The following is a 24,449-nucleotide window of genomic DNA, read 5'->3' as shown; positions in this document are numbered from 1 at the left end:
AAATAAAAAATATCGAAAACGTGACACGGAACTGTTGGCAAATAGAAAACCTCAGGGCAGGAAATGCTTTCCTAAGCCTAACACCAAAGCCATAAGCCATAACAGAAAACATTAATTAATTTGGCTACATAAAGACTTAAAACTTATTTGCCTAAAAAAAAGGATAACTGTAGTTGGCAGCAAACTTAAAAAATATTTGAAACACGTACAACAAAGTTATTATCTTTGTTTTAGAAGTTCTGAGGACTCTTATGGGACTTCTTGGGTAAACATCCAGTAAGTAAAACTGGCCAAGTGGATGGGCGTCCCAGAAGAGAGCGGTCCTCTGGTGCTGCTCAGCATGCCTTCTGCTAGGGACATGTGCTTTTCGGCTCCTGGGGTGGTGCAGCAGGCCCGGCTGGCCCCTGGGCTGGCTCTGGTCATGGTCATGTGACCGAAGCCCATCCAACGGCCAGATACCGTCTGTCGAGTACCGTGACTGGCTCAAAGATGGGTCCGTGACGCAGTTCGGCCTAATCATAGCCAATCTCTTGTCTTACTCTGGAGGACCAGGGATGAACTGTTCTTTCTGCTCGAGTTGTAATTCTAAAGATACAAGCCTAGAGTTGCCATGGGCCATCTTGTAAAACTTAGGAATGAAACAACTCAGAAAAAGGTAGGGATGAAGAGAGAAAGACCTTGTTTGAAAAAGACGTGTTCTGGGTGCAGGTTCTGCCCATCACCTAAAGTAGCTTTATTTCCTGGACATTTCAGTTGTGAGCCCATGACTTCCCTTTCTGGTTAAACAGTTGTGACTCTTCAGCCCTTTGCGAGTGGAAAAGTTCCAGCTAGTGCAAGCAGTCATGTACGTGCACGCACGCACACGGGGGAAGTGCCCTTTGAGGGAAACAAAGCCAAATTACGCCAGTAACTTAAAAATGCAAAAAGAGGGGACACGTCACTTGAACTGAAAAATAGTCCTTGTTGGCAATTGTCGGGCAGTGAAGTGAGCGTACTTGTAAGCGGTCAATGAACTGGTAAATTCCGTACAAGGGTTCTAGCAGTTGGCTGTTCATGTCAAAACCGCGTTTGCCCACACTCTGCAGCGCCACTGCTGGGAATTTAGAAATGTGTGCAGAGACTTAGTATAAAAAGTTCATGGCAGGGGCACCTGGGTGGCTCAGTGGGTTAAGCCTCTGCCTTCAGCTCAGGTCATGATCCCAGGGTGCTGGGATCGAGTCCCGCATCGGGCTCTCTGCTCAGCAGGGAGCCTGCTTCCCCCATTCTCTCTGTCTGCTGCTCTGCCTACTTCTGATCCCTCTCTCTGTGTCAAATAAATAAATAAAATCTTAAAAAAAAAATGTTCATGGCAGTGTTACTTAAAATAGCCAAAAGATAGGAAACTGCAAGGCATTGATTATAGTGCATGGGTACACTGGGGCACTATGTAGTTACTCAGATGATACCAGATTCTGAGGTAGAAACACATTCAAGATACATCGTGTTCATTTCTACTGTTACAAAACAAATTGCCACAGCTTTGTGGGGCTCAGGCAAGACCAGAGTGTGTCCGCTCACAGCTGTGTGAGCCTCGGGGCCGGGCATGACCGAGTGGTTTCCAGCTCCTGGTCTCAGAGCAGAAGTGAAGGTGCGGGCCGGGCTGAGGCCCCATCTGGACTTCTTTGTGGCTCCTGCGATTGTGGCCAAATGTAGCTCTGTGAGGTGGGGAGTAGAGGGGCCGCTTCCTGCTGGCTGGCAGCTGGGGCTGCTCTCAGCCCCGAAAGCCCCCCGGCGCTCCGTGCACGTGGCCGCCTTTGGCCCCAGTTCCGGCAGCAGAGGCTCCCTGACGGCGGAGGCCAGGAGACATCAAGGAAGGCCCAGCGCCTTTCAGTGACTGGGTAAGACTTACCCTATACGACCTCCCTATTCTAAGAGCGACTGATTTGGAAATGTAATTTAAAATTCTCTTCACCTCATCATCTGGACAGGCATTTGATTGAGTACCTGGAAGAAGGCGCCCACCAGGAGGCTGGCGCTCTTGGGGCCATGTTAGAATGTTGCCTGCCGCGGGCAGCCCTGTCGGGACCCCTCACTCCTGAGAGCTTTGTCTGTGTCCTTATAAATAAACGTCTGTCGCTTTACTCACCAAAGGAGAAAAAAATGCCTACCGTGATGAAGTCTGAAAAAAAGAGCAAATAATAACAATAACAAAAGACCCATAGAAAGCATTTTTACTTTTAGTAACAAAGTGAGAGACACAAAGCAATGCAAGCTGTCACTGACAAGGTGCTGTGCCCCGGTCTGTATAGCAGAGCTGGAGGACCGCAGAGGCCGCACTGTCCGCGCCGCTGTGGGAGACGTACACCTTCTCGAATCTCCGTTTCTCTGTCTGTGAAGTGCTGACAGCAGTAGTACCTGCCCCCCCAGGGTTGGAGGAGGGACTGGTGGAGGGTTGCCGGAGAGTGCTCAGGACACCGTAGCTGCGTGATGGGCACCGCGGTTCCATTCATCCATCCAGTCTGGAAAAACTCAAGACCAAAGTATTGAGGGCAGTGGGATTCTGTGTGGTGTTTAAATTCTGTTTTATCTGTGTGTATTAATCATATGTGAGTGTTTAATAAAAATAAATGAAAAAGTAGCACCTGGGGGGCTCAGTCGGTTGAGTGTCTGACTCTTGATTTGGGCTCAGGTCATGATCTCAGGGTGGTGAGATCGAGCCCTGCGTCAGGCTCTGTGCTCAGTGGGGAATTGCCTTGAGATTTCCTCCTCCTCCCTCTGCCCCTTCCCCTGGTCATGTACTCGCTCGCTCTCTCGAGTTAAATCTTAAAAAAAAAAAAAAGAGAAGTTTAAAAGAATAAGTATGGGTCAGCACGTACAACAGGTTGTTACTGTATCTTCCTTCTAGCCAACCTCTTATGCGCAACGATGGGACCTTTGCCTCCCGCATTATTAGAACCGTGATGTGCCTTATGGCATGTTGAGAACAGAGGCCAGACACTGGGATGCTGGACGTAGAAGCCTGGGTCCGTGGTGACGGTGTGGCCAGACATAAACTTCAGTTTCTTCTTCACATTCAGATGGAGATGGTGGAGGCATTGAAGTGAGCTGCACCAGAGCTGTCAGGCGTCCCGGCCCATTTGGCAGTGATGAGAGCTCTGGGATGTGAGTCCTTGTGCTGTAGAGTTAAGAACCCCGTATGCCCCAAGTTCAGCCCAGCAGTGGGAAGGAAGGCCTGCTTTTTGGCCGAAAGCTCAAAGGGAAAATTGTTTAGTTCTGGTTGACTAGTGACCATGTTCCCTAGGCAAGGCTGGAAGAAACTAGTTACCTTAGACCAACAGCTCGCTCTTGTGTGTGGTCACATCCGCGTGCTGTCGGCGAAGGACGGAAGAGAGAGCGTAGTAGTTCTGCCTCTGACTTCTGTATTTAGAAAGCGCTCTCTCCGTCTCTCTCTCTCTCCTTTTCACACCCCCCCTCCCACAATATTTGTAGTTCTCAGTACTATGGTGGGGAAGAAGAGTGGTACGGAGATTGGAATCTGCTAGAAAAAGAGAAGGAGAGTGCACCACTTGTTAATGTCATGAAGGCAAAAAAAAAAAATGAGGGAAAAAAGATGTCAGGTGCTGATTTTTATCATAAGCCATTTCTAAAGTCAATATGCCCAGGGTGCTCTCCCCTGAAATGCTATCACTTTTATGCAGGGGAGATAATAAGCTTTCATTTTCCATGGTGCCGTGAACTAGAGAAATAGTCTGAGCAAACACTGTGATGAAAGAAAAAGCAGATTTTACATATATTTTAAGACCCTTATGTTAGAAGCATCTGGAGAAATACTGAGATGCTTAAAACCTTTTCTGTTCTAGTCGCCACCCCCCCCCATAATTATTTCTGTATTATCCCACGGTAACACATTTGTCTTTGTACCCTTTTCTATTACCTACTTGGGAGAGTCATAAAAGACTTCACCAAAATGAACTAATTAGCTATGATACTATATACAGTCTTTTTTGTCTTATAAATGGGTAAACTGAAGCAATGAATGAATAAAGTAATGGGCCCTCAAAGATCTTTCAGAACCTCTTACCTTACAGAACAGGTGTATTCCAGAAAAATCCAGTAAAAGTGAATTTCAGCAGCAGATCCTGTCGCAACGCTGACTTCCATTAAAGCATCAGGACCCCATTAGCATAGGAATAAAATTTCACAGCAGTGCCTTATTTGGGGATGTCATTCAGCAAACATCTACTGAGTGCCTTCTCTACCCACATCCTCTTCCCAAGCACATGGAAGTTGGAGCCCGCATGAAGACCCAGGCAGAGGGAAGGGCTGGCTGCTGATTATTACGCAGAATGGGACCATCTGGGGGTCAGAGAGTCCTGGCTGTAGAGGTGGGGAATAAGTAGTCCCCTGTGTGGGAGGTGGGGCCTTCATACACAAACTCATTTTTGAAATGGGCCGGTTAGTGAGTAGAGTGGTTGGCTCGAAGAAGAGATGTCCACGTCCAAATCCCTAGAACCGTGTTCTCAGTGCCCGGCATTTGCCTCAGGGCAGCTGTGCACCCGGCTGACGGACTGTAGTGCCTGGCTGCGGGGATGCGAGGTGTCGCCATGTACACCTTAAGAGAAAGGCTTGGCTGTGTGACACGCCAGAAAGAGCGCTTCAGTGCACCCTTGTGCCGGGCCTCGCTCCTGCCTGGAATGTGAACTTGATGGCTGGGGCTGCAGCAGGTATGCTGTGTCTTATGGCCGTGTTGAAAACAGGACAGACACTGGGATGCTGGACTTAGAAGCCTGCGTCCGTGGTGACGGTGCGGCCAGACATAAACGTCAGTTTCTCCTTCACATTCAGATGGAGATGGTGGAGGCGTCGAGGTGAACCCGTCAGCGCCGTGGTGCACAGAAGAGTCCAGGCCCTGGCTGTTAGACTGAACGGGAGGCCCCGGACTGACGGGGCTCTAACACTGGGTGCTGCTGTACTCAGGCGGAGAGAGAACTCTGCCAGTGCCTCAAGGTGACGGTTAGGAAGTTGACCTCAGCACACGTCAGCACAACCAGTCACAAACAGCGACCCGGCTTTCAGCGAGAGCCACCTAATAACATACTTTCTTTGCTCTGGCGTCTTCTGTGTGAAGGCCCCTCCTCTACCCCCCCAACCGTTTCCAGTTTAGTACTGCTCCATTGGAGTCAACTTCGGCTCAGACAAACTTAGGAATCTTCATGTGCCCCCGTTTATCTTTTCGCACATCTAGAGTGGACAGCTCCTCCTCAGATCTGGCTTGTGCACTGTGGAAATGCTGACTTAAGTTGGAAACATCTCTGGTTTTTCAAGCCATATTAGAGACCCTGGTCCTGATACCTGAGGGGCAGACTCTGACCACCGTGGTGTGAATGGAATGCCATCGGTGGTTCCTGAGGGGGGGCATCTGCAGTCACGCCTGCTGCTGGTCCCTGTAGGAGGGGACCCAAAATACCTTTGGCGCTAGTCCCCACGGGAGCAGAGCTACGGCCTGGTCCCCATGGGAGTGGACCCACCCTCTCCCTTGGAGCCTTGAGAGTCCACCTGTGATCCCTTCTGGCTCCCATGGACTGGAACCGGGGAATCCCGGTGCTGGTCCTGTGGGAGCTGTCTCGCGTCTCCTCCTGCCCCCAGGTCCCCGCGCGCCTGAACCCCGTTCCAGAACCAGCGAGTGCGGGCGCGGCCTTGGGAGCGGCGGGCGGGACCCACCCAGCGCCACCGCCCGCCGCCCTCTCACGCTCCTCCGTGTCCCCGCCCCCCTCCCCTCGGTCCGCGCCCCCGCCCCCGGGCCTGGTCGGCGGCCGCGGGCGGTCCATGGCTGGGCCGCGGCGGGGACAGCGGCGGCATGCGGCTCCTGTTCCTGGCTGTGCTGCGGCGGCACACAGGCAATGCCGTCACGGCGGAGCGCGTCCGGTAGGTGCAGGCGCCGGCCTAGCATCCGCGATGTGAGCGCGGGGCATCGGCCGGGGGCCACCCGGCAGCCCGGACCGCGCGCCCAAACGGACGGGCTGGCGCGCAGGGGGCCTGTGTGGGCGCGGAAAGGCGGTGGCAGGGCGCGCGCCCCGCGGGGGCGCGGGGAGGTGGGGGCAGCGGGAGCGCAGGACCCAGCCCCAGGCCGGTGCCCCTGCCGGCCTGGATGCGGCTGTCCTCATGCGCCCCCACCAGCCCCTGGGGTTGTCTGGGGGGTGGGGAACCCTGCTTAGGAACCGGCACTGGGGCAGGACGGTGGAAAGAAAGCGCTCCAGGGACTGCTGGGCTGCTCTGTGCGCAGGTCTTTCACGCCTGTGGTCACTGGTGCTTTCTGTGTATTAGGAGCACCCTAGGCTTGGGGACTCAGCAAGGAGAACCGCGGTCAGGTCTGTGTGACGCTTATATTGCCGTGGGGCGGAGAGAGCAAAAATGCAGGGATGTCTGCCATGACATAGGCGATGTATGTAACCTAGCAGGGTTAGGGGCTGTTTCGGGCCAGAGCGCCGGGGAGGCCTCCCTGCTTAAGTGACATTTGCGTGGAATCCTGAGTGCAAAGGAGGGTCCCTTGAAGCTGGGGGCCTGGGGAGGGTTTCCAGGCCCAGCATGCAGCAAACACGCCAGCACTCCCTCATCCTTCAGGTGGGCCCTGCTCTCCCCGGGGCCTCCCTCCTCTGCTCCCAGCATTCCCTGTTCCATCCTCCTCTTCCTGCCGGCTCACCTTCTCAGCACCTGGCCACAGCAATCCGGTCAAATGCTTAGTTGTGTGCTTTTTGTCTGCTCTCTGCTACGGAAGCCCCTCAGGGCAGGCCTGGAGCAGATTAGTGCCTGAAGCTTAATGGAGAGTTTTGTTTTGTTTTCAACTGACTTGCTTCATGAAATTTCTCAACTTACTTCCCCTCTCTTGGTCTGCTTCCCCATCATTAAAATGAGTGATTGGGGCAAAGCCTTTAATGTCCCTTCCCACTAAAAGGTGTTACAGTTCTCCTCCAGATCATATGCGGCAATGACTGTTAGAGGATAAATTAGTTTTCTGAGGTTTACAATGAGGATTTCACAATGAGGATTTTCATCATACAGGGTTATCTTCCTTTAATTTCAGTGCCCCTGCTTTCTCTCATAGGCTCACGGAGGGAGGCGGTGCCCTGTGGCCTCTGCTCCAAGGAAGCACATTTCAGCAGGGCGAGTGCCTGCCGGATCCGCAGAATTAAAGGAGGCAGTTTCAGGTGGTGATCAGTGCCCGTTAAGCTGGTCTGGGAGGACGGCTCCGGAGCAGAGCGCGGGTTCTGAGGCCGGACCGAGGCTGGCGAGCCTGAGAACCAGAAGGCCAGGCTGGAGTCTAGCGCGTCCGGGGGCCAGTGCTGGGAGGGTGAGGGTCAGAGAGAGACGCTCGGTCCTGTTAGGGAACTAGAGAAAGCAGCTCTTTAATGTTTTGCTCGGGATGTGAACTGTACACACGAACCCCAATATTCCAAAGGTCCCCCGGCGGCCCCCACCAGAGGGCCATTAGGAGGAGCAGGCAACATGGCCGTGGGGACTGTGCAGGCCCCTTGTGCTACTTGTCCTTTGTGTTCCTGACTGCGCCCGAAGCGTGACAACAAGGGCTCTTTGTGCTCTGGTCGCTTCAGAGCCAGCCTTGTCCCCCCTTCACTCTGGAGGGAATGCAGAAAAGGAAGACTCCAAGGTTGCCAAAGACGTCTTGGGGCCTGTGAGAACCGAGGCGCTTTGAGGAAAGAATGCCAGGTGTCCTGGAACGAGAGGGGAACAGAGATTCCCTTGGTGACAGACGTTCTTCTGGAGCTAGAGCATCTATACACACGCTCCCTGCCCAAGACCCCTCTGACCTTCAAGTGACCCCAGGCCGTGGGGCAGGGAGCCCCCCAAGTGAAGAAGATTGGGCTTCCCTTCCGTGTAGCACAGGAGGGGGTGTGAGTTAGATAATACTGGATTTTCAAAAAGAAGAAATGGGGGCGCCTGGGTGGCTCCTTCAGTTAAGCGTCTGCCATTGGCTCAGGTCATGATCTCAGGGTCCTGGGATCAAGTCCCGAATTGGGCTCCCTGCTCAGCGGGGAATCTGCCTCTCCCTCTCCCACTCCCCCTGCTTGTGCTCTCTGGCTCGCTCGCCCTCCCTGTAGATACATAAATAAAATCTTTAAAATAAAATTAAAAAAATAGATGAAGCAGGTCCATCCTTGGGTATCTGTTTATAGATGCAAACTCAGACCCGGTCCAGAAGCAGCATTGCAGAATAGTGACGAGTACGCGGACAGGGAGGTCCAGGGGCTCTGGGAGCATGTAGGCAGGAGGCCCATCCCAGGCAAGAGGCAGGCAGAGGCCTTTGGGCGTCACAAACTGAGGAAAGCGCAAGCTCCGGAGTACGGCTTCCCGGCTTCACAGGCGGGCTCGCAGCCACTGAGGGGAAGCCGGGCCCCGTAAGCACTCTGCAGCTCAGTGTCCTATCCAGGAGGAGGGGTGCTGCTCGGATCTGCCTCGCAGGTTTGTTCGGAAAATCAAACATGCATCCCTACGTTTTCAGTGTTTTACAGCAGGGCCGGGTGCCTAGTGTGCACTCGGTAAACGTGAGCGATTCGTGCTACCACGGCCTTTCACTGGACAGGCGGGCGCGGGTTGGTGTCTTGGGCGAAGGGGCAGCAGGTAGGGTCAAGGGGGGAGCAGGTCCTTCCAGGCCCGGCTTGCGCAGTGTTAGCAGTGTCCAGTGCACTGGATGAGTGACTCTCTGTGGGGCCCGGGGCTGGAAGGATGTGTGGAGGCAGGAGGAATGATTTTGCCTCCGGGGTACACTGGGCAGTGTCAGGAGACATTTTTGGTTGTCACACTGGGCATGAGGGGCCCCTGGCGTCTCTTGGGTAGAGGTCAGGGGTGCCAGTAGACCCCTGACAGTGCCCAGGATGGCCCCACAAGACTGATGCAGCCCGAAATGTCAGTACTGCTGAGACAAACCCCGCTCTGGGTGCAGTGCGTAGACGTGGCTGGAGATGTGGGCAGGAGCCCTGTCATCCAGGACCTACGGTTTGGTGCCGCAAACAGAATTAAGCCACCAAAAGCGATCCAGTTTTCAAGAGGGTCTTTTGAGCTGTGTTTTGAAGGGTGGACTGGGGGGACAGAGGAGGGGTGAGCATTTGCGTCTGACATAGTGCAGAAGTAAGGTAGGCAGGGCTTGGCTGTTGAATGGAGAGCGCCAAGTGACGGAGCCACAACAACTTAGTAAAGAGTTTGATGCCCTTTATTCAAGGGAGATTGGCCCATGGGTCAGGGCTGCCCTGCCTCACAGCCAGCTTGCGCTTCCGAGGGGTCTGGGGCTAGAGCAAGTTTCATGGAACCTTCGAAGTGCCACGGCGGGGACAGGCCTGGCTGGCTGGGAGGCCGGGGGTCCTCTAAGCTAGCAGGTCCCACCTGTGAGGGGCCAGTGAGCTGGCTAACCCGTGTGTTAGGGATGGAGTGTCAGGAGTGTGTGTTAGGGATGCATTTCCTGGCCGACCGCCAGGTTATGGGACGTGGGCCAGGCCACCGGGCAGCCTCTGTTTATTTCGTGGGTCCTGCCAGATGAGGTGTTTTAGCTGGTGTAGACGATAGCTGGGAAGATTGATCTGTGCGGGGATCGGGAAGCAGAGAGTGACTGTTTGAGTGTCTGGGTGGCACCTGACCCTTCTGTAGACCCGTGTGCCACATGTGAAGGTCCGTTCACTTCGTGTCCGATTCAGCGGGCATTAGTTAGCGTTTTTGGATGCCCTCATCGGGTACCTCCTTCTGGAGTGGTTTCCGAAGCCCTGTGAGTGTTAGAGCATTCGTTCTTTAGCATGGAGCATTCAGGAGTAATTACCGGTGTGGAGGGTCTTTGGTTTGCTGGCAGGGTTAAGGGAGTCCCTGTGTGAACACGAAGTCAGGGGGCCCACCGTGTCCCCATTGTGGCGCCAACCTCCACGGCCCGGGTGGCTGGCCTGGCTCTCAGTGCAGTCCAGCGAGGGCACCAGGGCTTCCCTGTCCCGCTCTGACCCCCTGAAGCTGCAACCATTTTCCAGAAGAACCTGACAATGAGCCTGACAAGGTCTCTCCATCAGGCAGATGGGCTCAGGTCAGTCCCTAACAAAGAAGGTCATAAGGGAAAGCTGCTTGGAAGTTAAAAATGGGGTCAGGAATGTAGGGAACAAAGTTCTCCAGAGAACAAAGTTCATTTCACGGGTGACGGAGAAGTAAATTGCACAAGTAATGGATATGAAAAGCAAATATTTATACAGTTGTTTTCGTGAAAGAGTGGTGGACCCACAGTTTGAAAGGGTGCAGAACCCAAGTGCGAGGCTGGTCCTCGGAACCGTGGAAGTGATCCGTCATGGCTGGGCTGAGCTGGGCCCGAGGGCCAGCCAGAGGCAGTGCCTATGCCGTGAGAAGAATCTGGAGGACAGGGCGATGCCCTGGGGCACTGGACAGTGCTTCCCCATTTCCCACGGCAATGGAAGAGCTGGGCAGTCGGACAGGGACCCAAAGATACGCAGTCTCTGGCCACTCCAGGAAAGGGATTCTGACCCCTGTTCTACACCAAGCTGTCGGATGCTGGCCAGAGTCCCAGGAGCCAGCCCTGGGGTTTGGTCTGCAGAGCTCCTCAGGGCACGGGGAAGGGCAGAGGGTTCGGGTTGTTCCGGTCCAGAGGAGGGCATCCTGGGGGTCAGTGCGGCCCACAGATGCTTGTGTTGGCGTCCGTATGAATGTGGGGAGCTGCCCTTCGAGCCGTGGGTGGTGCAGGATCTTTCTCTTCCTGTGGAGCAGGTGCAGGAGACTGGCAGCTGCGTTAGATAACAGAAGCCAACAGAAACTGCGCAGAAAGGCGCTGTCAGAGAGGGAGCAGGGGAAGAGGGAGTGCAGACACAGCCCGCACCCAGGGCAGGGCTGACTCCCATCTGCCGCTCCCTGCTCTCGGTAGCTTGGGATTCAGCCGTGATTGCCCAGCCTTAGGGGAAGAAGGAAAGCCTGAAGGAAAGTTTTCTAGTCTTCCAGCTTTGTTTCAGCATATGCCAAGGAAGCTGCGGACGTGCGTGAAGTCAATAGGAAAAGGCTTTATCCTTGTTCCTCTTGAAGTAATAGTTCTTGAAAAGTCACTTAATATTTTCATTAAGCAAATATTTATTATTGAACATCTCTAGTAGGCACAGAGCCCGAGGGTGCCTTCTGCCTCCCGAGCACACGGCCATTCGGCCACAGAGCTCTTAACACAACGGCTCAGGGCTCGGCAGGTGACTGTACAGAAGGTTCTAGCATTCCCGCGTGGCAGACAGACACACATTGGCAGAAACGACCCAGTTGCCTTGTGGTCAGTGCAGGGAGGAGAGCAGGGTGATAAAAGGAGCAGGCGTTCTGGACAGTCTGGGGCGCTCCCCTGAGAAATAGCGCTCCTTTCTCCTACAGTTTGCTTTATTGAGATGGAGTTCACAAAAAATTCACAGTTTCAGGGTGCACAGTTCAGTGGTTGGTTGTCTTTTTGTAAAGTCGCACAATTATCACCTCTCTCTAATTCCAGAATGTTTGTCTCAGCGGATGCCCCGGCCCCACCAGCCGCCACTGCCCTGTCCCGCTTGTCCGCGCTCCGTCTGCACGACTCTGTCTCGTGTGCACGCTCCTGTAAATGGAATCACATGCAGAGTCGTCCTTTCCACAGACTGTGCACACACGTCACTGCCGCGTCATTCCAGGGGTGGACACCATGTTGTGTTTGTCCTATCCTCGACCCTGGGGTGAAGGACTCTTGGGGGTGCTTCCTCTGGGAAGTGGAGCCAGTAGCTCACACGTTGATGTATGAGCTGGATGCTGAGTAACCCGTACGCCGGAGCCCTGCAGGGAGTAAGGTGAGGGCGCAGAGAGCCGGGAATGGCGTTCCTGGCCATGGGAGTCACGTGTGTGGAGGCCTAGAGGTGGGAGAGGCGGAGGCGCCTGAGTGTGGCGAGAGAGAGCAGCAGGCCTGGCGGCTGGAGCCGCAGTGAGGTTCCGGACACAGAGCGCTCCGAGGACCGCGGGCTTGGGAGAGAAGAGCTGGTTCTGCGGCCCAGTGAGCACCCAGCCCCGTGTGCCTGGAGTGCGGCCAGACTCCCGCAGGTGGCTGTGCGCTGTGAGCATGCCCAGGTGCCCATCCCGCCCAGGGCAGCGTGACCACGGGTGGGGGAGCTCCGTGTCAGAGCCAGGGCTGCTCTGGCAGACACAGGGGCTGGGAAACAGGTGGCACTGGCTCTGGGGGAGTCGAGGGAGGGGCACGTTCAACTGCCAAGGGCGGGTAGCCACGCCCGCGCTGGGAGGGGTCCCTGCAATCCAGGCTTGGCCGCAGCCCTCCCTCCCTATCGCACTCTCCTGTGTCACTTCCACCAGGAAGTGGGTGGCTGCAGTGTCCTGGGCTTGCCTTGCCAGATGTGCCATGCACTTAGGGCGCAGCAGAGGCCCGCGGGGAGGAGAGGTTAGGGCATTGACGAGAAACTCACTAGAAAGACGGGGAAAGGAAAGTTTGTGGGATTGGAGGAGATGCGGGATGGGCTGCCGGTGGCAGGCTTGGAGGCCAGGGTCTGGAGGTCGGTGAGGTGAGAGGTCTTTCGTGGCTGGAGTGATTGTGAGCCTGGCGAAGAGAGAAGATTGTGGTCAGAGCGTGGATGACTTTACGGAGAGCTGGCTCCAGCACACGGGCTGTATGTCAGACACCAGTAAAAGCTCTGAGCTGCTTGTCTACAGCCGTTATCAGAGATTTTCAGCTTTTAGCAAGCGGAAGCCCAACCCCAGCTGCCTGGACAATAGAGGGAATTTAGCAGCTTATCCTGTAAAAGGTGTGCAGGTGAGGCAGGCTTCAGGCTTGATTTTGCAGCTGAGATGCTAAAGGCAAGAGTCTGCATCTTACCCCTTCTTGGGTCCACCCGCCATACTTGCTAGGTTGTCCTGGCCCGCATCTCCCACATCAGCCTCGAAGGAAGGAGGGTCGGAGTCTCTGCAGGTGCAAGTGCGTGCTCCCAAGTTCTAGAGTCACACGTCCGTCATGGGAGCTCGGCCAGCTGGGGGCTGTCATGGCCGCGAGGCTGCAGGAGCACTCTGTGGTGGGAGCACGGTCATCTGGGGGCTGTGATGACTGCGAGGCAGCGGGATTACTCCATGGTAGGAGCGTGGCCAGCTGGGAATTATGATGATGTGAGGCAGCAGGAACACTCGTGGTGGGAGCACAGCCAGCAGGGGCGCTGTGATGGCCATGAGCAAGCCCGAGCACCCCTGACTGGGGCTGGAGCACATCCCAGTCAGATGGATAACAGGGACTTCCAACGTTTTGGGAAGAGGGACGTGGGAATGTACACTCCGGAAGCCACAATATACGGCAGGTGTGAGAGCTTCACTAATTCTCATCAAGGAAAGGGGAAAGCAGAGGTCTGTGAACTTTGAAGATTTAAGGGAATAAGAAATGTTGGCACTGAAGGAGCAAGAAATACCTTTGGGAGTCTTAAAATAGGGGAGTTTTCCATAGAATTTCAAATGCTAATTCTCTCTTGGTAAAAATGGCAGAACTGGCGATGGTGAGAGCATCTGCCCAGCACTGATGGAAGCAATGTGATCGTCCTTGTCAGTTTGCATATTCTGGTGGTCACTTTAGACAGAGCACAAAGAAATGGATGAAATTAATTGTAATAATATATTCTCTTGAACTCAGTATTCCCGAATATCATGTCATCACTACAGAAATTATTAATTAGCTGTGTGCATATTTATACCTAGCACATCTCTATTCGGGCACTTAGCATATCTATTCAGGCCTTTAGCACATCTCTATATAGGCTAGCCCACAAAGCTTCATGGTTTTCACTAGCCTCTCCCACTCCCTCCATTCATTAAAACTTCATTAGTCCCATCTCAGCAGGCACTGGGGCTTGGGACATTTCCTGATCTGGACATTTTGCCTGTTTTCTTACGGGCCTTTTTATTCTTTTAAAAAATACTGGCTTCACCACAGTATTCTCTTGAGCAGCAGAATCCCATTAAAATCCCATTTTAAAAGTAGATACACTTTACAGTTTACAAAACACATTGACAGCATTATTCGAAGTCACATGTTGTCCTGCAAATGTGTTGCTGTCTCACTCAGTCCACAGAAGGTTGCACGGGGCAGCGTCCGTCTAGTTCACCGTGCTGGCCAGAGCCTGCAAGTTTGAGCAGGCCGCCACACGAGGTCTTCCGTCCTCATGAGCACCCTCATCTTTCCCAGACCAGCATCAGTTCTTTCACACATCACAAGTTCTTGCAGTACTGTCCAGAGAGCGCCATTTTATTCCAGCCCCGCCGCCTTTCCCCTAACCAGAAACGGCACATCCCTGCTTCTCCCTCATAGGTGCTGCGTCACTGGAGTGGGCCAGGGGCTCATGCTGTGAGAGGCCCACCGGGTGGGACAGGCCTGAGGAGTCCTAGGGGCCCTGTTCCCATCTCAGGGTCACACAGGGGCCCATGGAGATGGAATGGAATGCAGTTGGTGTTGCCTGCCCTCTTAAGTTCTTCCTGCATTTTTTTTGTAATTCAGATAGCATCGTTTATGCAGATATGCATAAGTTAAACACAAATGATCAAGGTTCTGTATTCCCTCAGTTAAAGAGGATGGTTTTCAGCCAGGTAGAAGCAGCAGCTAAGTCCTATTGAATCTGGAGTCAGGCATGTGCAAAAGGTTCCTCTCTCCTAGAACCACCAAACAATGCTTTTAAAAATCTCTTAAATTTGTCAGAGAGGCCTTCCTTCTCAAAACAGTCTTCGGTTGGGGCACCTGGGTGGCTCAGTCGGTTAAGCGTCTGCCTTCAGCTCAGTCCTGGGACTGAGCCCTGCACCCGCTGCTCCCTGCTCAGTGGGGTGTCTGCTTCCCCCTCCGCTCCTCCCCACCACTCTTGTTCTTTCTCTCTCAAATACATAAAATCTTAAATTTAAAAAAAAGCCGTCAAGTAAACCAGAACTCCTTGGACATATTAGGTGCTCATGGAGTTTATTTGAATCAAATGATCACTTATAGAAGGAAGAGAGACAGAGCAGCTTAAAAACATTAAAAGTTTTTAAAAATTAAAAGTTAAAAAAGTTCAAAAGTTTTTAAGTTCTGATTAAAACCAGAAACGAGGGTAAACTCTTAGTCATGGAGAACTATGATTAAAAAAATTATTTTGGAATATTTATAAGATCATAATGTTAGTGTTGAAATGCCATTTAAAAATATATTTAATAGATCAAGAACAGCCCCTTGTGTGTACTTAAACCCTCCAGTCCATATGTGCTATCTTTTCATTCTGCATGAGCCCGAAATCTCTCAGGAATGGGTTCTCCAAGTAGAAATCAAACCGCTTCTTTTCCATTTATCGACATTTGTTTTTTGGTTTCTCATTCCCTAGAATTTTAAGAAAACGGAGTAACATTCACCCGTGCTCAGAAGCACACTGAAGTTTCACGTTTGTCAAACACTAACTTTGAGGCCACCGGGAGCAGGCTCTGTTTGTCGTGGCTCAGCCCTTCCAGAGAAGTTGAGGTGGGGCGGGGTGAGGCTGGGCGGGGTGGGGCTGCGTTCCAGGCCCATAATGATTGATCAGCATTAACAGTGGACAGGATAAGATCAGGGTACTCCCTGTACTTCAGTAGTTTAAGCAAGATCTCAGCATTGCTTATTCGCCCGGGGACAGTGGCCGCATTGTGCACGGAGACCAGTGCTGGTTCGCAGACCCGTGCAGGTGCGGACCCTGACCTTCCTCCCCCGAGCTGGTGTGAGCGAGGTGCTGGCTGGCTCTGACACTCCCTCAGCGTTCCTGAGCTTGCCAGTGGCTCCCACGTTGCAAACAACTTGGCCATTTTATGACCCCTTTGCTTAAAGATTCTAGTTCCTTCATTATTTTATTCTTATCCTTATTTGTTTTGTACCCTGTTGGCCCTACATGCAAGCCCTCCAGCTAACTTGCCCGGTGTTTAGCTGAGGAAACAATGGTCAGTTTTATTGCCGGAGTAAAAAAAGAAGAAGGTGGTCTATGTTGGATTTGAAGTTTGTAGTCTAGTGACTTCTGGATGATTTAGGAGATGCTCAGGGGTCCATGCCAGGGTACTTGGTTGTCACCTTTGCGCTGGCTTTGTCGTAGAAGCCTAAGTGGGAGTGAAGGGTCCTGAGCGAGAGAGACTCGGCGCGACGGCGATGGGGGGCAGATGTGTGGCAGGAGCGGGGCGGTCGGATCTCACTGCGGGGGGCTGGCATTCGGAAATGGATAGTCCTGGCCGTGGGCACTCTGAACGCGCACCAGTGGGCGTCCTGCAGCCGGAAGAGCGGGTCTGGAGCTCGGGTGGGTGGGGCGTGGGGCGGCCGGCAGGAGGGCTGGGAAGGGCGCCCGCTGCGTGCTAGGCGAGGGCATTGGATTTGATCCCGGAGGTGCATTCAGCCGTCCATTCACCCAAGAAGCAAGGCAGATTTGGGGCCGTTCTCCCAGAGTGGACGGCTGAGCTGGCTACCCCGGGAGACCGGGCGGGTTCATCATACTTACAAGCGCACACAGGCCTCCAACGATGATAAAATGTGATATCTGCCCGCGCTTAAACCCCCGCAGCACAAAAGGGCGTGGCCGTGTTTGTTCTGTGTAGACATGGTCATAGCTGTCTCTTCCTTGTGCGTCCTACAGACACTCCGTGCGCGCACAGTGTATATAGACACAAAGTAGTCTTCACTCTCTCTTTCATTAACAACATATCCTGGAAATGATTCCGGGTTATACTTGATCCTTGAACGACTCGGCGTTTGAACTGCATGGGTCTGCTCAGGTGCGGAGTTTGTTTCTGTAAATACAGTACAGGGCTGTAAATGTATTTTCCTTCCGTATGATTTCCCGGGTAACCTTTCCCTGTCTTCAGTTTACTGTACGAATACAGTGTATGACAGGTATAAAATACAACATCTGTATTAATCAACTGCGTTAGTGGGAAGGCTCCCACAAGTAGGCAGTTGGTGACATTTTGGAGGAGTCGGAGTGATACGTGGATGTTCGTCTGGGGACAGTGCCGCAACCCCCTCCCCAGCTGTTCAACAGTCAGCTGTCTGTCGCTGCGAGCTGCCACATTCCTTTCTCTGGCGGGGGCAGCGCTGGACTGTATCGCAGGTGCGTGGTGTGTTGGGCTCCTTGCTGAAGGACCCGGATGTCGGGTCCAGTCTGTTCGGGGAGTGAGACACAGCTGCCCAGGCTCATGCCGGGTGTGTGCGTCTGCACTCATGTCCAAGGGCAGTTTGGGAACCGATTCCTGGACGTGGAGGTGCTTGGTGACAGTGTGCACACCTCCAGGGTTCTAGCTGCTGCTCTGTCGTCCACCGGAGAGCTTGTGCCCGTTTGCCCGCTCAGAGGAGTGTACGGGACGGTTTATTTCACAGAGCCACAGGCAGACTTCTGAGCTTTGCAGAAGTTCTCTGTAAAAAGACGACAAAATTGAGCACCATTTCCTGTATCTAAAAGCCCTGTTGAATTTCTTTTTCTATGGCCCACAATTTTAGGTCCATCCCTAACTATTAAGTTGTTACTTGTTTTTTTTTTTCTTCTTATTGGTTTATGAGACCTCTTTATTAAGTAAATTAGCTTCTTTGCTTTTGTAAGAGTTGTTAGTAGTTTTTCTCAGTTTCTTACCTTTTGATTTTGCTCATTCTGTGTCATTATTCAGAATTTTTCTTTTATTAGATTTGTATTTTAGATTTATGTTATAAGGAACTGAGCCAGGATGAGAAGAAAGATATGTTTCATACATAATTTTGGAGGTAGAATGGAAAGGCCATCTTTGGAAGCTATAATAATGGGTGACTTTGTCTTTTTTTTTTTTTAATGTTATGTTAGTCATCATACAGAACATCTTTAGTTTTTGATGTAGTGTTCCATGATTCATTGTTTCCATGTAACACCCAGTGCTCCGTGTAATCCACGCCCTCCTTAATACCCATCGCTGGGCTTTAGTAAGAACTGGATTTCAGATGCCACAAAGCAAACTTCAGGTTCCATCCATAACTAAGGGACAGGAGGGAAAAACTAGAATTTAAGGAAATTTAAAATTAAGGAAATATTAAAAAAAAAAGAGCTTTCTGTTCCAGCAAATGTGACCGAATGCTCTGTGTGTGTGCGTGTGTGTGTGTGTGTGTGTCCGCATGCACGTGTGTTTTGTCTCAGGACTGAATTAGCCCTTCATCCCACTGGCCTTGGTCCCTGTCAAGGTCCCAGGGAATGGACACTGGTGGGTGAATCATTATTGCTAGTGATGATGAGCCTTGACCTGTATTTTAGGAGGATTTGCCCCTCCAGGACAATTTAGAAGATATTATTTTCTTAACGTTTTGATTTAAATAATCTTTCGATTTAAGAAGTTAACCCCCGTAGCCACTTGTGCCATATTTTTCCTTCGCCCTCATCTTTTTCTTTCTCTGTTTATATTTTTTGGTAAAGGGACCATCTAGAAGCTGCCGGCCACGTATGTCTTCTGAAAGATGCCTGTGACCTGGAAAGCTCATCTGAAATCTCCCGCTTCATCAAGGCCGAGAACTTGGAGGCAGCACTGGCTCTTCATCTGTACAGAGGAGGCCGACTCCTGCGAGGTAAGCCTCTTTCTCTCCAAAGGTGAAACACTGGAAATTGTGGAAACTAGAAGCACTTACAGGGTCAAATAAAACAGAGCTGAGGGCCGCCAGCGGGGGAGGTGCTCAGTGGGTTAAGCCGCTGCCTTTGGCTAAGGTCATGATCTCAGGGTCCTAAGATCGAGTCCCACGTTGGGCTCCCTGCTCGGAAGGGAGTCTGCTTCTCCCTCTTTCTGCTCATGCTCTCTCTCCCTTAAATAATTAAAATATTAGAAAACAAAACAAAACAGGGCTGAGCTCTCAGTTCATGCTATTTCCCGGTTCAGACTTGGAGGGAGCACACTCGTCTTTTTTGCTTGGTCCTTCTTAGGGACTCAGTTTCCAGAAGGATGTAATTCTAACGAGTGGGAGTGGATGTGTGCTGAAACTACTGTGCTACATCCAGGGAGCTATCCTGGATGTCTCCGATGTGCAGTTCCTCACTTAGTAGAATTTCCAGAAGTCAAACATGCACATCTTTTAGGAACATAGAATGGGCACGTGTGAAACACTTGATGCCACAGATTTACTAACGAGGGAAATCCTGAGATCCTGCAGCCGGCTTAGAGAGCATGAGGAGCTGGGAGTTGAGTAGGTGACTTAGTGGAGAATATTAAATTAGGTTGCTCGGTTAGCTACGGAGCAGGCTCACGTCCAGCAGGCAATGAGGGAAGCTTTGGGGCTGTCTGCCCTCCGGGTGCATTAGTCAGAGCTCTCAAAGAGACGAGCCCAGGAGGACATGTGCGGACACATAGAGGAGAAGGTGGGCTTAGATGTGATGACAGAGGCCCAGAGGTCTCCCGACCTGCCCTCCGCAAGCCGGAGAGCCAGCAACCGATACCGCCTTTCATCTGGGTCTAAAGGTCTGAGCATCGGGGGCTGCTGGAGCCAGTCGCTGTGCATCGGAAAGCCAGAGAGCGGGGACCTGGGATGTCCGAGCACAGGGGAAGAGCGATGTCTCCGCTCAACCCAGAGAGTGAATTTCTCTCCCTGGCCTTTCTGCTCCTCTGGGGCCTTGAGCAGACGACCGGGTGCCGCCCACTAGCCTCAGTGACGGCCGCCATCTTCCTCCTTCAGTTGCCGATTCAGGTGCTCATCGCAGCTGGAAACGCCCCCATAGACACACCCCGAAACAATGCTTTACCAGCTGTCTTGGCGGTCCCTGAGCTCAGACATAGCGTTAACCATCACCAACGCACAGAAGTGATTTCCATCGATACTTGACCCAAAGCGGGTCCAACATGGTGCTTGCACTCAGAGCCCTGAGATCTTGCCATTTATAACGATGTGGATGGAACTGGAGGGTATTATGCTCAGTGAAATAAATCAATCAGGAAGGCAAACATACGATTTCACTCATATGTGGGATTTAAGAAACAAAACTGATGAACGTAGAGAAAGGAAAGGAGAAATAAAACGAGATGAAAACAGAGAGGGAGGCAAACCACAGAGGCACTTAATCATAGGAAACAAACTGCCAGTTGCTGGAGAGGAGGTGGGTAGGGGACGGGGTACCTGGGTGACGGGCATGAAGGAGGACACAGGATGTAATGATGTTGTATGCAAGTGATGAATCACCGAGTTCTGCTCCCGGAATTAATGACATACTATATGTTAACTAAATTGAATTTAAACTAAAAAGCAAAACAAAACCCCTGAGTCCAGTGCTCTCGGGCCGAGCCAGCCAGGCACCCCAAACTGCAAAGTATTTGATGCAACTTCACAGGGTGTGAGCTCCTAATTAGTGGTAAAGAGCAAAGCTGAACGTCAGTATCCTCTCTTAAACACTTGTCTCATCAGTCCACGGGGGCCTTAAAACACAACACGGCTCCCTCAGTCCCTGAAAGGACATGGGCGCAGCTATCGTTCTGACTTCAGCTGCGACTGGGGGCTCTTTCTTCTCGTCCCTCCCGAGGCCGGTGTGATGGGGGCAAGCACAGAGGCCCCGAGCGACGGCCGACAGCATCGCGACGTTACAGCTGAGCGAGGACCTTTCCCCAGGCGCCAGTGGACTGACACGGCAGTGGCATCACATTTCTGGAGGCATCTGTCAGTTGAGGGCCGGAAGGACCCAGGTCTGTCTTCACACGAGGGTGGAGCTTCCTCCAGCAGCGGGGCCGGACTTTGGAAGTTTTCCGCAGTCTCGTGGCTAAAGGTGACTTCCTGCCGCTCCACACCGTGTCTGGCTTGGCCTCCCTTCCTGCTCTCCCTCCCGCCTCCTGCCCCCCGACGAGGAGCTGGGTCCTCGCCGGATGCTCACTTCCTGTCTGGGTACACTGGGCAAGGTGCTGGTTTTAAAATTTAAGCTGCTGCATGCACACTTTAAAAAAAGAAAAAACAAAAAAACCCTCCCCCTAGCGCAGAGTGAACGTAACTAAATGATCAAAGACAAAAAGAAAACCTTTCTCCCACTTCTCGTTCCAACAGTCTAGTACCTTATCGCCAGGGACAACTAGCGATCATTTGCTTGTGTATTCTCCTGGAAATGTATTACAGGTACTGTGCTAGTATGTGTCCTAGTAACACATTACCCCCCGGAGCGAGGAGCTTGCAGCAATGCATTTCCATGTAGGAGATTCCGTGGGTCTGGACTTCAGAAGCAGCCGTGCCGGGGATTCGGTCTCGGGCTGTCCGGCGAGGCTGTAGTCAAGACCCCGTACGGTGCGCTCCGGACGTGCTCTGGCCGGGGCTGCGTCATCTGGAGGCCTGACTGGTCCCTCACCTGCCGCCTGCTGTGGGTGGGAGGCTCCGGTTTCTCACCAGTGGGCCCCTGCTGAGGCTTCTGAGTGTCCTCGAGACATGGCAGCCAGCTTCTCCGAGAGAGCACATCGGAAGCTGACGGGTCTTCGTGATCCATCCTTGGTAGCCCTAGGTTCCAGAGCTTGTGCTGCTTATACAGATCAGCCCTTGGGGGCGTGGGAGGAGACCTCATCGAGTGGGACCATCGGGGCTGGCCACCCTGTGAGGCCAGGTACATATTTGTACATGTCTCCTCCCTGAAAATCAGCATGAGTGGGAGCACGCTGTAGTCAGGGTCTCGCTTTGTACCACCCGGCGGTTCTTCTGGGAGATGTTTCTGCAGCAGCGCAAGTATAATCTACCTCATTCTGCCAAGACTTGCGGAACCTTCCATGCTTGGGGGCGCCATCGTGTCACCAAGCTTCCATTGGAACACTGAAGCGGTCTTCCATGCTTTTCTCCCACAACCATGGCAGCGGACATCTCTGTGCGGACATCCTTGCTTAGGAACCCAGGAGGATCTACCCGTGCCTCCGTACTTTTTCATCCCTGCTTGAACCATCTGCACGAAATGTTTTCCATCCACGGGGACGGTTTCCTCAAAGTATTACTCCCAAGAGCTCTTTTCCTCTGAACAGATACGACTCGGAATTCTGCTGCAGATGTCCTGGGACATAGAGTCTGCAATCGATCTCAAAATACAAAAAAAGCGTAGAGGCCAAGATATAGTCCATCGTTTTAAAGCTCTTGGGAACTTTTACAAGGTTGTAACTGACCGTGAAAGTCTGTTCTGCACTCAGTAGGCTTCATACCCTGGGGCTAGTGATTCTGTTTACCATCGGGTATATTATTGTCTATAAAACCATGGATTTTTAATGTGTTACACACATACACGTGGAGCGTACTTTACTTCCACAACTGTGTGACTCTATCTTTAAGTACACTTGAACTACATATCTTAGCGATCTTTCCAAATCAGCAGACCTCCTTCTGCCTTATTTTTTTTCCTGACTGTGCAGTATTCCACCAGAAGAATGCACCTTGTTTATTAAAAGTCTGCCTTACTTTTGCTATTACAGGTAAAGCTACAGCAAGTGTGATTACATTTTTTACTTCACTCTGTGGGGATACTTGGTGGATTAAATTCCTCAAATAACCTGTGGCCAGAGGACTGTGTATTTTTCATTTGGATTGATGGGGACAGATTGCCCTCCAGAAAGGTCATTCCAGTCTGAGCTCAACCAATAGACGGAAAAACCTGTTTCCTCTCGCTCTGGTCACATCACTGGGTTTTCTCCTTCAAAGTCCGGTTTTTCTCCATATTACCATTTCTTGGCCTTTGCTTCAAATAAGTGGAGGAAAAGCACAAAGTCACTTAAGCTTTCTCTCCCAAGTACTAGGAGGGGGGCACGCTCCCTAGAACCCATCGTATGAGGGAAACGAGTCTTCCTGCTTTGGTCGAACAGACGCTGGGACCCGAAGCAGCACCGCTGCTCGTGAACTTAGCCCGGCTTCTGTCTGCGCGTTTATTCCCAGTTGTCGTTTCCATGGTGGCACGTGTGTTCCTAAAGCTCATGTCTTTGCAAGCACACTCTCCCTTAGCTGCAGACCGTGAGCAGTGCTATGGTCGCCATCGGCAGGATGACCTCGTGACCCTCACCCCTGTGTCCAGGGCCGCTTCCTCTCCGTTCTCTGCGCTAGGCTGCCCTGTGCTGGCGGCGGGCCGGGCACAATTTCATGTTTCTAAGTCTTCCATAGATTAAAGTATATAGTTCTTAAAGTTATGTTTTTTTAATATTTACTTATTTGGGGAGAGAGAGCATGAGCAGGAGGGGCAGAGGGAGAGGGAGGATCTCAAGCCAACTCTGTGCTCAGCGCAGAGCCTGACATGGGGCTCGAACTCACGACCCTGAGCTCACGACCAAAGCTGAAACTAAGAGTTGGGCACGTAACTGACTGAGCCGCCCAGGTACCCCTGGATTAAACCATATTTTAAAATGTAGAACATTTAATTGTGTTTTTTTTTTTTTAATTGCGGAAGCAGATCATTTGGAAACTTCTTAAAAGTACAAAGAAGGAAATATAGCCCCTTGAGTTTCACTACCCAGATGTGACTGCGTTTCCTGTACATGTTTGGTTTTATTGATTTCGTGGTTTTTTTTTCAAAATTAAACTTACACAAAAAGATATACTAATTCAATATAAACTTGCAACTTCTTTTAAAGAAATACTAATTCATGCTTCCTGGGCTAAGCACTACGGACACCGTGTCTGACATTCTCATCCTTCTCTCTGTGCAATGTGTGGATCGTATCACAGTTTAGCAATCTGTCTTACCTGCTGATACGTTTGGAGCATTTCCCCCCTCATTGAATGGTCTTCGACAGCGTGATAGGAGCAGTCAGATCCTATTTCCCCTGTCCTCCTCAGTTGTAACAGTGTTGTGGTGAGCAGGCGTCTGCAGGACCCGTTTGTTTTAAATTTGATTTTCTAAGTGGGGCACGGCCCCCTGGCCAGGGCATATCTGTGCATTTTTATAGCAGATACACGTTGCCAAGTAGTAACCGGCCACACTTACATGTCTGTGCGCAGTAAATATAGTTAAATAAAACCTTAATGGCATGGACAAGTGGAAGTTTGCTTTTCTTTTTAAAACCAGTATTTAGGGCGCCTGGGTGGCTCAGGGGTTAAAGCCTTTGCCTTCGGCTCAGGTCATGATCCCAGGGCCCTGGGATCAAGCCTCGCATGGGGCTCTCTGCTCAGCAGGGAGCCTGCCTCCTCCTCCTCTCTCTCTCTGCCTGCCTCTCTGCCTACTTGTGATCTGTCAAATAAAAAAAAAAAAAATCTTTAAAAAAAATAAATAAATAAAACCAGTATTTACTGAGAGAATAATTAGGTAAATAAAGTTGCTAAGAAGAATATTCAAGTTCGGAGAAATAGCATATTAACAATATTAACATTTATTATAGCTATTTTGCAGGTACAATGCAAGTATAAAAAAAATGAATCTTTTTGTTTTTTAAAGATTTTATTTATTTATTTGACAGACAGAGATCACAAGTAGGCAGGGAGGCAGGCAGAGAGAGAGAGGAGGAGGAGGCAGGCTCCCTGCTGAGCAGAGAGCCCGATGCGGGGCTCG

The 24,449-nt window shown here is 51.7% G+C and overlaps 1 protein-coding gene across 3 annotated transcripts in view; it reads left to right on the top strand.

Annotated features, from left to right (window-relative positions):
* Positions 1-5,771: 5,771 nt before the first annotated feature.
* LOC111156554 (glycosyltransferase 1 domain containing 1) overlaps positions 5,772-24,449 on the top strand; it is an 82,743-nt gene continuing 64,065 nt past the window's right edge. The window contains exons 1-2 of one of the 3 annotated variants that reach the window (XM_022517533.1): positions 5,772-5,904; positions 18,405-18,553. In XM_022517533.1, coding sequence (XP_022373241.1) covers positions 5,837-5,904; positions 18,405-18,553 — 217 coding nt within the window. In that variant the 5' untranslated portion in view covers positions 5,772-5,836. Of the gene's footprint in view, positions 5,905-11,735; positions 11,814-18,404; positions 18,554-24,449 lie in introns of those variants that run through there. The other 2 variants (XM_022517532.1, XM_022517531.1) reach the window with 2 other exon arrangements.

The sequence above is a fragment of the Enhydra lutris genome, unplaced genomic scaffold (genome assembly GCF_002288905.1).
Source record: "Enhydra lutris kenyoni isolate GAN:26980312 unplaced genomic scaffold, ASM228890v2 scaffoldscaffold46, whole genome shotgun sequence".
NCBI lineage: Eukaryota > Metazoa > Chordata > Mammalia > Carnivora > Mustelidae > Enhydra > Enhydra lutris.
The sequence above is the reverse complement of the archived record's forward strand: the minus strand, read 5'-3'. Positions and strand labels throughout refer to the sequence as shown.